The sequence below is a fragment of the Sarcophilus harrisii genome, chromosome 2 (assembly GCF_902635505.1).
Source record: "Sarcophilus harrisii chromosome 2, mSarHar1.11, whole genome shotgun sequence".
Taxonomy (NCBI): Eukaryota; Metazoa; Chordata; class Mammalia; order Dasyuromorphia; family Dasyuridae; genus Sarcophilus; species Sarcophilus harrisii.
The window spans coordinates 505,637,061-505,654,602 of record NC_045427.1 but is presented as its reverse complement, the minus strand read 5'-3'; the positions used below and the strand labels follow the sequence as shown (position 1 = coordinate 505,654,602).

Genomic DNA, 17,542 nt, shown 5'->3' with positions numbered 1-17,542 from the left:
GTTTGTGTACCACTGTTGAGTAACTAGGAATTTTTGGCTGCTCCAGTGACACATTGATTCAATTCTTTTGGAGGTAATGATGAATAACCATGCCCTTTTCTTAAAAATTGTTTTTCCCTGTTTTTCCTTTCTAGAGATACCAATAACTGCTACTCACACCCTTCAAGATAATTTTGACAAGTATCACACTATATCACCTAGCATTATTGATGGTTTCTGTGGTCTTGAAGATGGAGCTAAAAGCCCAGCCATCACTTCATCTATGTATATTCCAAATTTTGACAAACTAATATGTGGATGTGAAGATGGGAGGATCTTTATAACGCTTGCCTTAAATGCAGCAAAAGCAGGACTTTTGGAAAACAGTCCCTTATTTAAAAAAGGTAATTAGTTGAATTCATTAAAAAATGTCAAGTCAAATCAAATATATTTCATATTAACAAGAAGTACTGAGTTAAAAAAAAAGGCCCATTGGTTTCTGAGGGATGTAGCAGGAAGTTGGTCATACTTAGTGTTTGTTCATAGTTTTGTATAGTTTTAGGCAGTTTTGATGTTGTATTAATTACATATTAAAAATTAATAGATTCTGAGTAACAAGTTGAGCTTAGTGATAGGAGATAAGTTGAGCTCTGTAGACATGTCAAAAATGGGGTCTTAGGCTCTTACAAACTTAGGGGTACAGTTTGAACAGGTGCGTCTTGTTTTGTTCTCATTTTCCTCAAGGGATTTATATTCTCCTGGGATTAGGGATGGTGGATAGATGGGATATTAAATGTGCACAATTAAATAAACACCAAATATATACAGAATAAATTTTAAAACTGGGATAGCTAGGTGTTACACTGAATAGAGCTCTAGGCCTAAAGTCAGGAAGATTCATCTTTCTGAGTTTAAATCTGGTCTCAGACACTAATTTGTTATTTGACCCTGAGCAACTCACTTACCTCTGTTGGCTTCCATTTCCTTACCTGGACAAGGAAATGGCAAACTACTTTAACCTCATTGCCCCAGAAATGGGGCCACAAAGAGACATGCCAGGAAATAATGATTGCTTAATGAAATTCAACATAATTTTTTGGGAGAGAGGATAATAACAACTGGGTTGATGAAGAAAAGAGTTGGCTTTGAAGTTATAATTTTTAAGTAAAGCTGAGGAAGATGGTTTTTTCAGGGATAGGGCACAGCTTATGTGAAGAAATGGAGAGTTGAGATTAAGTATTCTGTATATGGAAACTAGATATAGGCCAGCTTGCCTAGAATGTAGAAGGGGAGTGATTTCAAATCAGTATGGAAAGACAAGATTAAAGATAGATTAAGAAGGATTTTAAATTACAAAAAGGGGAGTATCTTTATTTAATTCAAATACAGTAGGGATCAATAAGCTTCCTAATCAGGGCAATGACATAGTCAAAGTTGCCATTTAAGTATACCAATTTGGCAGCTATGACTGATGGGGAGGATGAATCAAAAAATTGTGAGAACAATTAAGCCGTTACAATACTTCAGGTAAGAGGGGATGTGGACCTCAAGGAAAGTGGTGATCAAGTTGAGTGGAATGAAGCAAATTGATGTTAGATATGTTATAGTTAGATTTGATGAGACTTGATGACTGATTGGATATGCTGGGATGAAGGCAAATAAAGAGATAAAGATGACAAAAGTCACAAACCTAGATGATTAGAAAAATAGTGATTTCCCCCAGAGAAAGAAGGAAATTAGAAAGAGGGACAGATTTGGATATGTTTTTGGATATGTTAAATTTATTAAATTAAATAACATATCCAAATTTTGGATATGTTAAATTTAAAAACTTTTTTTTTTTTCCTGAGTTCAAATATTGACTAGTTATATGAACCTGGGCAGGTCACTTAAATCTGTTTGCCTTGGTATCCTCATCTGTAAAATGAACTGGAGAAGGAAATGACAAACTACTCCAGTATCTTTACCAAGAAAATGGGATATAACTAAAAAGCAACTGAACAACAACAAAAATGGGCATTCTGTTATAGATGCCCAGAGAGAATTTAGGGCTGTAACTCAGAAGGAACACAAGGCTTGAATAGGTAGAACTGGGGATCATCTGCGTGGATATCATTGCACTTGTGAGAGCTGATAACTCTTGAATTACTTGTATAAATAGTGGTTGTTCACTGACTGACACACTAAAATAGTGTCTCTTAAATATACTACTAATATTAAAAGCTGTTTTAATTTTATTATTATTGTGATCATAATTTCCCATGCTATCAAACCCCTCTTTTTAAAAGGCATGTCTAGTAATTTTATCCTGATCATGGAGCCAGGTGTAAAACTATAAATTGTCCAGCATATTAGCCTAGGAGAAAGATGAAAAAGGCTTGCCTTTTGATAATAACAATTGCAGCTTCTACATATCTCTCCATCCATCCTTATGCAGTTCCTGATTTATTTAACCCGCTTAACATCAATTTTATGTTTATGAAATTCTGAGAACTGCAATATATTTTGCCTCCACATTGTCGTTATACTCTGGTAAAGACAACCCTTCACTTCTTTTTTCTCTACTTTATTTTATAGATGAGGAACTGAAGCAAACAGGATTGAGTATCTTACCCAGGGTCACACAGCTAGTAAGCATCTGAGATCAGGTTTGAACTCAGGAAGATGAGTCTTCCTGACTCCAGGCCTGGTGTCTTTCTTGTGTGTAAACAGATCTTAAGAAAAAGCAGAATCTGAAAGAAGGGAAAGGGAGGATGATGAGAAGAAATTCAAAGAGTTGGTCATCAATTTGTTCTTGATAGTCCTTTTTATAAATCATCAAAAAAAAAAAAAATCATACCTTATCCTTGAGCTAGCAAAAACAATTTATCTTCTTCTTTCTACTTTCAGATTCCCTACCTCATAAAGTTCTTAGAGGCCACAGCAAAAGTGTTACTTCATTACTTTATCCTCATAGCCACTCTTCCAAATTAGATCAGAGCTGGATGGTTTCAGGGGACCAAGATTCTTGTGTAATCTGGTGGGACATCTTAACTGAAGAAGTATTGCATAAATTCCTTTTGTGGGCAGGTCCAGTAACAAGCCTTTTGATGTCACCAGAAATCTTCACAGTAAGTAAAGGGAGAAAAAAAAAATCACTCATATTATTATTTGAATTGTTTAACAGTTTTTTAAAATTTAGTTTATATTTATAAAATTTAATAAAGAAATCTCCATTATTCTTTTTCCTATTTGTTTTTGGAAAAAATGACTAAATATTTGGTTTTTGTGGGCTTGGGTTTGAAGTTAATGACAACTTTTCTTTGATACAAAAATTTGGTCTTTACATATAGTTCAGATAGTAAAATAGAACTATGAAGAACCAATTGTTACTTATTAACAAAAAACAGAGGAACCATCATGAAGAAAGAAAATCCAGGGACCCAATTTAACAAATAGTTTTTAGCCTGTTACCTAGCAAATCTTTATAACTATTATAATTAGCAGTTGGCTAATTTGCTGATTATTCTCTGATAATAGACATTGTTAATGACAGTAATTATATTAGCTCACATTTGTGTTATACTTAAAAGTTTTTATGTAGAGCATTTAATGACAATAAGATAATTGTAATATCAGGGAAAGAATGAGGATATGAAAATATTAGAAATAGTGTGCATGCTCCGTGAAAAGTAATACTGTTTTTATTACTGTTATTATTCTAATATAGTATTTACTTCTTCTTTGCTACCTCCAATTGGATACTCATTACAGGTTGGATCCTCAGAGGTTGCTACTAACCTGGAGCTATGGGGCTATACTTCATTGACTTCCACCTATGTACTTTCTGTTACCAGTCTGCCAATAGATATAATTAGCTGTTAGCCAAAGCATTTACTAATATATCATAATAAAAGCGATAATTATAGAACATTTTTACTTCCCTCCTGAACCCTGCTTCTCCCAAACATGGGATAAATTCACAGATATACAAGTCTTTACAATCAATGTAGAGTGATAGTGAGGTACCACATGGCCAGAGTAACTTGAATTGCAGAACTAAAAGGCCTCCATTTTCTTTGTTCTCCTAATAAAGTCCTTTCTGATTTCTCTTCTAGGTGCATTGTCAGCTTGTGGGTTGCTCAATTGGGCTGCCAAACTTTATTTTTTAAATATGTCAGGGTTGCTTCTCACTTGAGTCTACAGTTGGCTGGTACCCCTTCTCCTTTCTCTCCTTTTCTCCCTCCCTCCCTCTCCCTCCTCTGTCTCTCTCTGTCTGTCTGTCTCTCCTGCTGTCAGAGGCATTTTTCAGAAAGCAACTTCTAAACTCTTATGTCCCTTCTCCTCCAGCTGTGCCTTAAACTCTTTAACTGATCCTTCAAATGCTGAATAGAATGGTTTCTCTTTCTGGAGGAGTACCTTCACTGCTTGGTACTGTGATCGTGTTTATGGTTATATATGCCTACAAAGGCAGCTTCTACTGAACTTTCTTTAGAGATTAACTATTCAAAATCCTAAGGGATTGGCTTAAACTCAGTTTATAATGTTGCCCTTCGTGATTTATTCAGAAAGGTTGCTGGGTGTTACACCTTATTAGTATAATATCTCATTACCTGTATTGTAGAATTTGCTTTCTATAGCTGTATCATTTATGATGGGGTGCAAATTCTCTCCTTATAAATAAAATAGATTTAAAAATATATTGAATAGGAGCAGATAGGTGACTCATTGGATAGAGTACTGGTCCTGAGTAGGACCTGAAGTCAAATCCAGCCTTAGACATTTACTAGCTGTTTGACCTATTTGTTTTTGGAAAATGACTAAATATTTGGTTGTTTGTCTGTATTATGTTAAGTATACCTATTGCCTATTTAGACTATGTTCAAATTTATGAGATAATGATGATAGTGATGATTTTTCACATTTATGTATACCTTATAATTTATAGAGAACTTTCTTCATAACTTCCCTCTCAGAGAGGTAGTGCCATATTTCTATTTAATTGTTAAGGAAAGTCAGACATAAAAAAGTTATACCTAAGATCATGCACATTGCTTGTGCCAGAGTCCATACTGGAGCCTAGAACATCTGCCTGTCTGGCACATTTTGTACTATATATACCACATGCCTCTGAGTAGCATTTTCATATTTTGAGTTTACAAATGAGAAATTGGGTTTATATTATACAAGTCTAACCTAAACTGAATCTACCAGAGTTATTCTGGAGATAGTAAAAAATGGATTTTTGTTGTCATTTTTGTTCTGTATTTATTTCTATTGACTCTTTTGTCTGAGATTTATGTCAAGTTTTTAACTTTATTTTCCTATACATTCTAAATCAGAAGTTCCCACTGCAATCTTTGTCCTTTCTTGTAATTTTGTGAGTTTAAGAAATCATCTTGTGTTTCTATATTCTTTACATACTAGTTTGAACTGACCAAGAAAAACCCGTGGGAATTCATCAATGAAAGTTGTGTTACACATACAGGCTTAACCTTCGTTCCAAATGTAAACAATGTAAAAAAAAAAAAAAGGACAACAATTTAATTTGTTAGAAATATCAGACTAAATTATCTGCTACAGAAATAATATCATTTGTTTCTTAGCTGAAAGATCATCACATTGTATGCTGTGTGTGCAATGATCGCTCAGTTGCACTTCTTCACCTTGAGGAAAAGATGTGTCTTTTGAAGGCTCAGAAGCACCTTTCCCCTGTGACAACAATAAAATGGCACCCTGAGGAAAATTTCTTAATTGTTGGATGTGCAGATGATTCCATTTACATCTGGGAAATTGAAACTGGTAAATAGAATTTTTTTTTTATTGTATTTTTTCACGATTGTATTTTTTTCAAAGTAGATAACAAGGCAAGAGCATTATGGAAGCACAGCAGGAGACCTTTGGAGAGTTTAATTTTAGTACAAATGGGCTATATTTAATGACTTCCAATGAAGCTAGGAACACCGATAATAAAATACAATAGCCTAAGTCAGATCCTGACAAGGGGATGATTAGCTGACATTGCAGTGCACAGAAATGAGCCGGATATTTCTGGAAGCTATAAATAAAAACATAAGTTATCTACTTTAATTATTAACAAGAGAGAAATTTAGTGTCCTACTCATCTCAAATTACATTAGATACTGCCTTCTTCAACATACTCCCAAGCTCAGCAACCTTTGGGCTAATTGATGATTTGTAATGATGGAATATAATTAATTGTAAAGTTGACCAAAGTCCAGTCAGGAAAGCTGAGAGTTGAGTATTCTTAATGAACTTGATTCTAGGTGTTTGGGATAGAGAAGATGACAATCCAAAGGGCAGAAAATGTATCATATCAACTTCTGAGTTGCCCAAAATCTTAAGACTTCTTTGATCAACAATAGGTTGCTCCCTCACTTGAGGCAAATCCTGGGAACATAACAGGAGGGACAAGGTAATTAATGAATGTGAATAAATGAGTGTTATAAAAGTACATTTCAGTGAAACTCCCACATGAGTTTTTATTGATTAATCAGTAATGGTTTTATGCTGGATACTATTAACAGAATGGATGGTTTATACTAGTGTTTTTCAGACATTGTTTTGTGGGACCCTGCAGTTTCACATGATTGTACAGATACAGAGATTTTGTGATAAAATCTCCATCTTTTCCTAACTCTGGAAATGTGTTCTCTGACCCAATGGGGATTGTGACAGATTATGGGCCTTCCTTCCCTTTGCAGCTAAAATCCACAAAGGCCAATAGGGAAGAAAAGTTAGTCACAGCTAGGGCAATAAACATCCCAAATTATAGTCCCTTACTGCAATACCATCTATCCCAACTTCCATCCTCCTTATCTTATAGGATAGACACCCCTGCTGCATCCTGACCTTCCTTGCTTCCCCACCCTCTGTCTCAATGGATAGAACTCCTCCACGCATTAATGCTCCTGCTACTAGAGTGGTTCGTGAGTTTGCCTGGAGAGTTTTATATTATGTCAATGTTTTAAGTAAGATGATGTTCTGTTTCCCATGTCTGGAACATGCCCTCCTCATCTCTACCTCAATTCCCCAAGTTTCCTTCAAGTCTCATTGGAAGTCCTGCTTTCTACAAGAACCCTTTCCTTGTTGCCCTTAATGTTAATACCTTTGCTCTATTAATCTTTAATTTATCCTGTTTGTATCATATTTCCATATAGTTGTTTGTATGTTGTCTTCCCCCATTAGACTCTGAACTCCTTAAGAGCGAGGATTGTTTTTTACCTTTCTTTGTATTACCAGAACTTAGCTAGATACCTGCCTGGCACAGTATAGGTGCTTAATGAATGCTTTTTTGGCCATTTAGCTTATATATGGTAATGATAGTTGACATTTATATAGTGTTATTAAAGTTTGCAGTGTGCTTTACAAATGTTATCTTATTTGATCTTTGGAACAACACCTTGAGGTAGATCTTATTATTAATCCAGTTTTATATTTGATGAAACTAAGGTTTAGGTTACCTGACAGAAGTTTAGTGACTAATTCAATATCATACAGCCAGCAAGTATCTGAGACATACTTGCTTTGTCTGATTTGACCTGATTTGACCACAGGGTTTCCTAATTTCAAGTCCCCCATGGTACCTATTGCATAACTTTATCACTCTTCTATTTCTTTCATTTCATTTCTTTAATCCTTTCTTTCTTTCCTTCCTTCTTTCTTTCCTTCTTTCTTTCTTTCTTTCTTTCTTTCTTTCTTTCTTTCTTTCTTTCTTTCTTTCTTTCTTTCTTTCTTTCTTTCTTTCTTTCTTTCTTTCCTCCTTTGTTAATTTATTTGTCTAGACATAAGAAAGTGATAGAAAAAATGTTAATAATGCAGATTAAACTTAAAAGTATGCCCGACTATACATTTTTCCTTCTGGGAGCTGATTGTTAAACTTTTACCTGAACAACCTTGAAAATAATTTTAGAAAGGAAGTCAGTAGCAGCTGGGGGATGGAAGGGGTAGTACCACAAGAGGCTTCCTGCTACATATTTAAGATGAATCTTAGTTAACTTTTTTTTTTTTCGGTGAGGTAATTGGAGTCAAGTGACTTGCCCAGAGTCACATAGCTAGGAAGTGTTAAGTATCTGAAACCAAATTTGAACTCAGGTCCTCCTGACTTCAGGACTGCTGCTCTAACCACTGTGCCACCTAGCTGCCCCTTTAAGATGATCTTAAGGGAATCAGGAATTACAGGAGGTAGAGGGAAGGACAGGGAAGATGGAATGTCACATTGAAGGAAGAACCAATAGGCCAGTGTGACAGAACTACACAGTTCCTGGAGGGGACTGATAGGTAAGAAGATTAAAGACAAAGTACAGAACCTAGCATAGGGCTAGGTTGTGATGAGCTTTATATGCCAAATATAGACGTTTGCATTTGATTGTAGAGATCCTAGAGAGCCCCTGGTTTTTTTTGTGTGTGTGTGTGTGTGTGTGTGTGTGTGTGTGTGTGTGTGTGAGAGAGAGAGAGAGAAAGAGAGAGACAGACAGACAGACAGACAGAAAGACATGATTAGAACTACTCATTTAGCAAAGTCATCTTGAAGGATAGATTAAAATGAAGAGAGAGGGAGGAAGGCAGAAAGAACAATCAGATTGCTATTAGAACAGACCAGGAAAGGGGATGAAATCCTGAGTTGTGAAAGAAATACCATACTCTTTTACTTTATCAGGATACTTTCACATTTAATACTCTCAAAAACTCCACATCATCTCTGTCCTGTGAAACATTCCATCAATCATCAATTACTTTTTAAGTCTGAAATTCTGCTTTTGGAACCAATGATTAGGATTTTCTGGATTCTAGAAGCTATAATGTACTAAATTCACACCAAAATATTAATAACTCATTGATGTTGTTTGGTTGTTTTAATCCTGTCTGACTCTGTGACCCAATTTGTCAAGAAATGATACTGGAATAGTTTGATATTTTCTTTTCCAGCTCATTTTGCAGATGGGGAAACTGAGGCAAACTGGGTTAAGTGACTTGCCTCAAGGCCACACAGTTAGAAACCTTTGAGAGGTCTACTGTGTAACCTAGCTGTTCTTCAATGACTCATTAGTTATTGATATTCTAGGATAACTTCCAATTAATTCCTGGAACTTGGAAACAAAAACATTGAAGGTAATATCAGGGTGTTGAATGATGATAGTAGAGACAGGTGGAATCATATGTGTGATATAAGAGGGAAAAGAAGAAAGATTATCTATTGTACAACTTTGCTTAGTTATTTCAGTTAATAGTTATAATGTTTTATAACCTATGTTTTAATCTATCTACTCTATGTGTATGGGGAACTTTTCATGTGTTACTTATGGCAGTTTTTTGGGACCTTAAGGCTTATTCAATCCTCATCTATTCTATCCACCTCACTTTCCAGATATAAAAATTGGGACTCACAAGGGTTTAAATAATCTTTTCAAGGTTATACAGATAACAAGTGACAAAGTTGGGATTGGAGCCAAAACACCTGAGTTTCAATCCTAGGTTTGCCATCTACTTTGCCAATTCACTTAAATTTTCTGATCTTTCATTTCCTAGTCTGTAAAATGAGAGGTTTGGATTAAATCCCTTTGAGGGTCTATTCCAGATATTAATCTGGGATTCTGTGATCCTTGTCACACACTGAATATACTGAAGAAACTGAGAAATAAGTTGATTAAATCATCTTTTTCTAATAGACATTTAAAAAGTAAAATTCTCCCTAGAAACACATCCTGCTCCTCTATAGTAGTTTTTTTTTTTTTTTTAATCTGTTAATTGGGGGTTGTAATTTGCTCAGCATCACACATCTAGTAAATATTAAGCATTTGAGGCCTCTAGTTTGAACTCAGTTCCTCTTGACTCCAGGACTCATGCTGTATCTATTATATGTACTGTGCCATCTAACTGCCTTCCCTGCAGTAGTTTGAAAAAACAAAACATTTCAGCTGAGGCCTATTTACATAAAATTCAGCCCTCATATCAGAATTATTTTCCCAGTTTTAAAGAAGTTATCCTCTCCAAGTCTTTGTTTAATAATCCTTTCTGACATTATATTTTATAACTAGCAGTGGGCTGGGATGGGGAGAATGAGATAACCAGACTGTAAGCCTTCGTATCAGGAGACAGTGTTTTATATTTTTTTCATATTCTTCTTTAGCATTAAGTAAGATACTTTGAAACTTGAACGAACTAATGAGATTCTTCAAGTTTTCTTCTTTTCTTATTGTTTATTTGAGACAACAAGGCATATCTCAGGCTTACATACCTCTACCCAATTTTGATTTCAAAACACATAGTAATGGTTTTGTTAGATGAGAATTTGAATAAGATCTTATACATCAGGCTAAAATGTTCTTTTGAAAGGGTAGACAGAAGAAATAGAGAACACATATAACGTTGAATATCTTTTTTCCCCCTTACTAAACAAAGCAGTATTTCTAGACTTGGAGTGATGGGGCTATCCAGTTTTGTGTATTGATTTGCTGGCCTTCCTATGATGTTGAGATATAGATAGGAGGAGGAAAAATAGGAGATGTCATTATTGATTAATATCTGAGTGCCTACAGTGTGTTGGGCAGTGACAACTCTGAGCAGCTTTGTCACCCCCATCACTCTGGAACACAATAGAAATAATTTAATATTCATTTTTCTGAAATACAAGCCAGGAATAAATCTTGACTCTCAGATAAGATTCTATAAGATAAGAACTATTTTTTGAAAGGACTGTGTGCTCCTGGTAAGGACAAAGTGAGTGGAAAAATTTTGCTGGCATAAAATTCTTTCTAATTTCAGATAGGTTACTTTATTAACTATAGATGCTCCAGTTAAAAGTCCCTATTATTCAGTATGACATTAGATAAACAGGATATGTGTACAAAGGTACAAACTCTTGCAACTTTCTTGAAATTTTTTTTTCTAATGTTAACCTTCTAATCAGAACCTATCATTATAAATATAATTAAACAATAGTATCTAGAATAAGTCAGAATTCTGGCAATGTTTACCTTTTGGAAGGAGAATTATAAGCACTCAAGACTGTCTGTATCTTCCTAATCTTCCTGTGACTGATTCTATATGTGTTGCCCTCAGAGCACTATTATTACTTTATCAACTTTTAATTTATACATAGTTTAACAACTCTTGTCATCTGATTTCTTAAGACTATGGCAAAAATAATTGAGAAGTTTCCAAGTAGCAAGAATATTATTAGCAGAAATGATACTAGTGGCAACAGAAAACACAGAAAAGTAAATATTTTAATGTAAGGCCACATAATGGCTGTTAAGTCATCAAGAAACTGTCAAATTAATGGCAGTACATAGGAAATTCCTGCCAAATGAATTCCAGTCTCAAATGACCAGACACATGTCTGCTGTGACCATGTCTTTTTGCATCCACATAGCTATTCTTGCCCTCAGATGATGGGTATTAAATGAATTGGGGAAAAAAAAAAAAAAACATTTAAAAGCAGTGATTATGTATCAAGTACTGGTGATTTAACAATGAAAGAAAAGATGGTTTGTACCCCCAAGAAGTTTACATTCAGATAAGGGAGAAAATACATAAAAGTAATAGTGACTAAGGGGGGGAGGGAGCATTTGGTCCAGATTTACAAGATGATTAATGAATTTATAGGAGAATAGATTAAAACTTTCCATCTAGCAAATATGCCAGAGTTGATTTTATTTTGGTTCATGTTTCCCAAACTAGAAGGAGATGGAGAACCTAGAAAGGAAATGACTGGAAAAGCTAGAGAAGTATATCATTATGGTTTGGGTGGTTCAGTGGGGCGGCATAAAGAGGAGACTGATGAATAATAGGAAATAAAGTGAATTATGTGACTAGGACTTTTTTGTAGTGCAATGCACTAAACCATGCATAAATGTCCCTACAGGCCACATGGCTTTAGAAAACCACATATTAATGCTATCTATATTTTATTGTATATTTATTTAGTTAAGTATTCCCAATGTTTAAAATCTGATTTGTGCTGCTCTCAGGAATGTTTTGGGCTGTATGTTTGACATGTCTACTTAAAGAAGAGGTAGTCACTAGTCAGGACAGAAAACCTGGGAAAAGAAGTTTCTTCAAGGTGGTAAGTCAATTGTATGAAGGGTTAAAATCTTACACAGACACTCAGGGATGTGATCACTATTTCAGCTGTGCTATTCCCTATCTCTATCATGTTGTTGTGAATTTGGGTTCCAAAAGGTGACTTTACAGGAGGGCCAACTATCACCCATTATACTAAGAAGAAATTTGAGTCACTTGGAGCATTATATTTCCATAGGGCACTGAGGAGAGTAACTCACAGAGTAGTTATGCAGCTGGTATTTATGAGATTCAGAACTTGAGTTCATATGTTCTTAGACTCTCACTTGGTTCCTCTAATATACTTGGACAGGCTGTCTCTCTCTCTTAAAAGGAGTTATTTGGAAAATTCACTTATATGTGCTGCCTTGTTTATAATCATATCAGAGAAATTAGTATTGCTTTACTTTCATCGTTACAAATCATGTTAAACATGCATCTTTAAGAAAATTACTGAGAACTAGATAGCTTATGTCCCTTAAATGCCAATCTTCTCAAAATATTTTCACAGTCTCCAGCATTTAGGGGAATGCCATCATCTCTAGCTTCATTTGTTGAGCCAAATAGAGAGCACAATTTTCAAAAAGTATTTAATCAGCTTTGCCAAAATAGTGTTTCAGTAGTTTAAAATTCATACTGTGTCAAATCAAAATGTTACATAAGGTCACCATATCAAGAAGTAATTTTCCACTTCACAAATTTTATTGGCCCACCCGCATCCTGCCCTGTTAAGTCTGAACTACTACAAAAATAAAATACTTAAAAAAAATTTTTTTAATGAAGGATCAGTCTTATCTCTGAAAACTGAGTCTTAATGTTATCTGACTTGTAATGGTAGAGAGGTAGATTTTTTTTTTTCTGATTTTATTGTCAGGCTCTCTAGTTGGATAGAAACAGGTACAAATTTAGATTCTCTTTCCTGCTTTGTCAGCATGTCCAGCTTTCTCCTACTTTCATTATTTTTGTCTTAAAGATAGTATTTGGATTTGTAGCACCTGACATATCATAATCTTTCATTTGTCATTTTCCCAAAGATGCATTATTTTTTTTTTGGTAGAATATAGAGTCCTTAATATGAGGACATTTTTCAGAGGAAAAAAAAATATCTTTTTAAGGGATAAGGCATGATTTTCCTATATTACCTTTGCCTAAATGCTTTTTTCTTTATTATTATTGTTATTATTCTTAATACAGTTTGTATACTCTGCTAAGTTTCCTTTACCCTTTTCCTTTTCCCCTCCTTCTTTCCTTTTTTTTTTTTTTTTTTTTTTTTTTTTTTTTTTTTTTTTTTTTTTTTTTTTTTTTTTTTTTTTTTTTTTTGTATTTAGAGATTTGGTATAATTTGGTATTTTGAATCAAAAAAAAAGTTTTGTAGTGAACTTTTCCTGAATTTGTACATTCTTGAGGTTTTCATGAGAGCTGAGGTTCTGTTTGGTAATTTCTCTTTTTCAGGCTACCTATTTGTCTCTAAAGTTCTTTTTCCCCCACGCCCCATGCACTTCAGTTCCTGAAGCATTTATTGAGCATGGGCATTGTATTAGGCCTTGTGGAAGATGCAAAGGATCAAGGAAGGGGCCTTGACCTTCAAGGAGTTTTAGTCTTTGGGGAACAGAAGATTTATGCTCATGTAACAATAAAGAACGAGACAAGAAATCATACAGGAGGGAACTAATGAATTGGGGCTTTGGGGAAATTGATCCTTTTAGGAACACCTTGGGCCTCAGCTGGAGTTAGCCACTTTTTCCTACTATCCCTTGGAGTTAATTAGAGGGTGGTGAGTAACCCTCACAGAATTGGACAGGAAGAGCACTTGTAAACTTCTTGAAGACACAGAATATTGGGTACAGATTCTCTCAGTTGGGCAGTTATCAATGGGACACAATGTCTGCTGTTTCTTGAGTTCTGTAGCTTCAGAGTCTGTGTAGGGATATCATTACTTTTCAGAATTTCAGGCACTCACTTTAAGGTGTGTTTCTTATTATCTAAATGATATTTCCATCATATCTTCTTATACTTTTGACACAGGAAGACTACTGAGTATTTTGGTGACATTCTTTATGTCTTCTTGAAATTGTGAGAATACCAGTGGAACACATTAGCTAACAGAATTACTAGTTTTTTGTTTTTGAAATCTTAATTAAGTTTTACAAGCTATTTGAGAGTCACTAAAAACCTGGGTTTTACAGAGCTAATAACAGAGCTTTGACACTGAAACTTGGACTCTCCCTTGACCACTCTTGCTGTTGTTCAGTAGCTTTAGTTGTGTCTTTGTAACCCCATTTGGGGTTTTCTTGGCAAGTGTATAAGAGTGGTTTGCCAGTTCCTTCTTGAGCTCTTTTTTTCAGATGAGGAAACTGAAGCAAAAAGGGTCTTTCTCCCCCCCAACTTCCCTCTCCAAGTTCACCCAGCTAGTACGTGTCTGAGGCTAGTGAAGTTGGGTCTTCCTGACTCTAAGCCTGATATTCTATCCACTGGGCCACCCAACTGCCTTCTGTTTCTGTTTAGGGGGAAATTAACACATTTATTTTTCAACTCAATTCTTAAGCTTGTTAAGATTAAATAAAAACAAAAACAAAAAAACCCTAATGTTCTTGGTACATGCACATATATGTGTATGGATCAAGTAGATCTTTGTAGACTTCCCTTATTTTGATAACACAACTGGTGTTTTGTTTTGTTTTGTTTTTAAAGAAAACTAGCATAAATAATTTTATTTTCCAACTTGGTTCAGATGTGAAAGTTTTTTTGATGGGGCATTATTTTAACAGTTCTAGACTTCTTCACTCTAAGCTATTACATTATTATTTCTAGAATCTTGGCTAATACTTGTGAGATTTTAATAATGTGTATCTGATTTACAAGTGTCATTAAGCCACTGATTTAATTTGAATTTGATAAGAAATGTTTCCCACATCTTCAAACAATTATTTGTTCTGTGTATTAATGGGAATATTTTTCACCGTGACTTTTAATATATCTTTGCTTATATCTGAGAATATCATAATATGATAATATTAGGAATATTATTGTGATATGTACATGCAAGATGTCTTTGGGGCATTTTGTATACTCAGAAACCAATATGAAAATCAATATAATCATTCTAATGGTAAAAATATGTATTTTTTGTACTTAGAATTATTTTACCAATTAAATCTTGCTTTCCACTGATTTTTTTGTGGTTTTCTTTTGTAGTTTCTCCCTTCTTGTTCTTTGTTAAGATAAATATGACTAATACTAGACCTAGAACACTGGGATCAGCTTAAGCTAACTTTCTTGCTTTGGTCAAGCATATGGAGAGTATTCTTGATTTAGATGTTCAGACATATTATTTAGCAACAATGGTTGAATTGGAATATTTTAGGATAACAGCTTTGTAGCCTAGCCAAGGAGAACCCCCTTCTGCAGGCATCCTCTGTAGAAGCTCTGAGACACTGGGAGCCTCTGTGGGTATCACAGCTGCAATGTTTAGCGGAGATAAGCCCAAAGGAGCCATCTGCCTTTCCCCAAGCTGACTCCTTTCAATTCCCTAGCAACTTCCCAATAACCAGCTGCCACAGAAAAGATTGGAAAGGCTAGATTCAGTGGACTGTAATGATTATAGGTCTCTGGGAAAATAGGCCCTCTAATCTGGTTGAGAGACTAAAGGACATTAGATGCATTTTGTTTATCTGAGAGTACCAATGATTTCTGCCTTCTACCATAAACTCATTTGGGAAAGCTTGATAGTTAAGTCTTTTGTGTTTCCAAGGATAGACCAAGTTAAAAGAGAAATCAAAGGATAGGTCCTAAGCTGTAAGGCAGCGTACAAAATGATGACCCTCAGCAAGTGAGCAGATTCTTTTCCCGTATATTTAACAAACTTTTCTTTAAGTTATCAAATTGTATATGACTGTTAGACAAATTGGTGGCATGCATTCATTTTACCTGACTTTGTAAGTCTGGTATATTTTAATTGGCCAAAACCTGTTACCATTCCATTCTGAAAAATAATGTCTGTAGTTTGAAGAAAATCTTGTGCTTGTCTTTGTGTTTTAAATTTTTGTGACATCATCCTTAGCCTCGACTCATTGAGAACTAATTTCAGGGACTATGTCTCCTTTATCCCTGTATCATCTTCACTGACTAGATTAGTGCTTGATAAACATTTGTTGAATGAATAAATGGATTCAGATTTGGAGCCTGTGGCTCCAAACTTGTGTTAGCAATTTTCAAGCATATGAGTAAATAAAAGTACACTAAGTAGCACTTTGAGAAAGTTCAATTGTGAAATTTCATAAAATGGAAAGACAAAACTACACAAGATTTCTGAATTACCCAAAAAACCCTCAAAAAACCCTAAAACAAAACAATGACGCAATCTATTAGGTAGAAATTATTATTGAGGAAATTTTGTACTAAGGATGCAAGTGGTATAGTATGCCTTAAATAGAATTGAAATAAGAATTTTTGACTAAACATTTATTTCAGATCCATAGTTTCAGATATAGGATGACCTTATGTTTTCCTACCATAAAGAGAATTGTTGTAGTTTTGCTTTTGAAGTCATAAAATTCTAAGGCATTTTGAAGTATTTCTACCACCCCATTCTGCTTTAAAACTCACTTTCTTACTTAAACCTCACTGTTCTAATTGTTTTTATTTGTCAGTGTTTTTGGTGATAACAGTCTCTAGTATGGGCCTATGGGAGTATTGTTATCCTCAATGATAAAATTAAATGCATATACCACTATATATACTAGGGACTATGTAGAATTTGAGTTAAAAGAAAAGGTTCTTGTCCTCTAGAATCAATCCATCAATGAATCAATGTTTATTAAGGGTCTGCTATGTGCCAGACCCTGTGCTAAGGGACTGCAATTACCATCCCCCCCCCCCCAAAAAAAAAAAAAATCCTTGCCCAAAAGGAACTTATGATCTAAGATCATAAGTTTCTAGTTTCAACCAGTACATAAAATTTTTTTGGCATAGTTGAAGGAATAAATGAATAAAGTGAATGAATAAATGAATGAAAAAACCCCAATTATTAAGTGTTTAACTACTAGACTAGGCATGTGACACAGTGGTTAGATAAAGTACTAGATCTGGAGTAAGGAGGAATAATTTTTCTGAATTTAAATCTGTTCTCAGATACTTACTAGCTGTATGACCCTGGGTGAGTCACTTAACCCTGTTTGCCTCAGTTTCCTCATCTGTAAAATGAGTTAGAGAAGGAAATGTCAAACCTCTTTGCCAAGAAAACCCCAAATGGGGCCATGACTGAAAATGACTAAACAACTGTGTCAAGGGCTAGGAAAACACAAAGACATTTACCCTTCTCAGTGGGGAAGTCAAAAGATTTCAGCCACAAGTAATGGCAAAGTCACATATCCTTAACTAGATTGTTCTTATAGAAGAATTTCACCATTCCCATTTGAAAAAAATAGCTTATCACTAAATGATTCATTTCAATAAACATTTTTAAGCACCTACTGCTAAGTTTCAGACAATGTTTAAATGG

At 34.7% G+C, this 17,542-nt stretch overlaps 1 protein-coding gene across 2 annotated transcripts in view; it reads left to right on the top strand.

Moving 5' to 3' along the window:
* The window catches only part of WDR72 (WD repeat domain 72), a 270,383-nt gene that overhangs the window by 61,365 nt on the left and 191,476 nt on the right, over window positions 1–17,542 (top strand). For both annotated transcript variants that reach the window (XM_031955230.1, XM_031955231.1), the window contains exons 12-14: window positions 135–383; window positions 2,869–3,089; window positions 5,565–5,760. In XM_031955230.1, the coding sequence (XP_031811090.1) occupies window positions 135–383; window positions 2,869–3,089; window positions 5,565–5,760 (666 nt within the window). The remainder of the gene's footprint in view (window positions 1–134; window positions 384–2,868; window positions 3,090–5,564; window positions 5,761–17,542) is intronic.